We start from the raw sequence: 746 nt of genomic DNA on the forward strand, positions 1-746 counted from the left end.
TCAGTGAGCTCACACAGGGCTCTGTACAACCCAGAGGGGAGGGAGGTTCTAGAGGGAGGGCATGTGATACACATGGCCGATCCATGCTGATGTATGGCAGAACCAGCACCATATTGTAAAGTAATGATCCAGCAATTTAAAAAAAAACTGTGTCTCTGGGTATCTGAGCCCTGTGGGCAGCAAGAGACAGCATCCTCCCCAAAGCATCTCCAGCGCCTGCTGACCCCGTCCACGGAGAGGACCCCCGGGGACCTGCTGATGTGTGGGCAGAGGAGGAAGCAGACCCCGAGGGGAGGCTCTCAGAGGGAAGGACATGCCCTGCTTGCCCACACCTGAAACAGGTGTCTCAGGAACACCCTGGGACTGTCACAGGAACAACGCCTGGCTTTCAAGAAGAGGCTGTTCCCCTTCCTGTGGGGACACTGATGTGACAGCCACGTGACAGGAAGCCCCAGCCCCAGAGGGGACACACCCTGTGGTCCGTCTGTCCGGAGGACACCCAGGTCTCCTCCATCCTCACAGCCTGGACCGCAGGGAAGAGACGCCATGGCCCCCGCGCTCCCTGCCCTGCTCTGCCTTGGTGAGATGGGAGGGGCAGGGGGAGCCCTGGTCTGGAGGGACCTCCCAGCCAGCCTGCTCAATCAGGGGACCCCAGGGCCCAGGAGGCTCCCGGGGTGGAGAGGCGCTGCTCAGGGCTGAGGGCACACCTCTCACAGGGCGCTCTCTTCCAGGGCTGAGTGTGGGCC

General features: G+C 61.8%; 1 protein-coding gene across 1 annotated transcript in view; it reads left to right on the forward strand.

Moving 5' to 3' along the window:
- Positions 1 to 746, forward strand: part of LOC104984378 (leukocyte immunoglobulin-like receptor subfamily A member 6) — a 7,985-nt gene that overhangs the window by 2,946 nt on the left and 4,293 nt on the right. Inside the window, exon 6 of the mRNA XM_010834066.1 lies at positions 495 to 580. Coding sequence (XP_010832368.1) covers positions 495 to 580 — 86 coding nt within the window. The remainder of the gene's footprint in view (positions 1 to 494; positions 581 to 746) is intronic.

This window comes from Bison bison, unplaced genomic scaffold (assembly GCF_000754665.1).
Source record: "Bison bison bison isolate TAMUID 2011002044 unplaced genomic scaffold, Bison_UMD1.0 scf7180017863995, whole genome shotgun sequence".
In the NCBI taxonomy this organism is placed as follows: domain Eukaryota; kingdom Metazoa; phylum Chordata; class Mammalia; order Artiodactyla; family Bovidae; genus Bison; species Bison bison.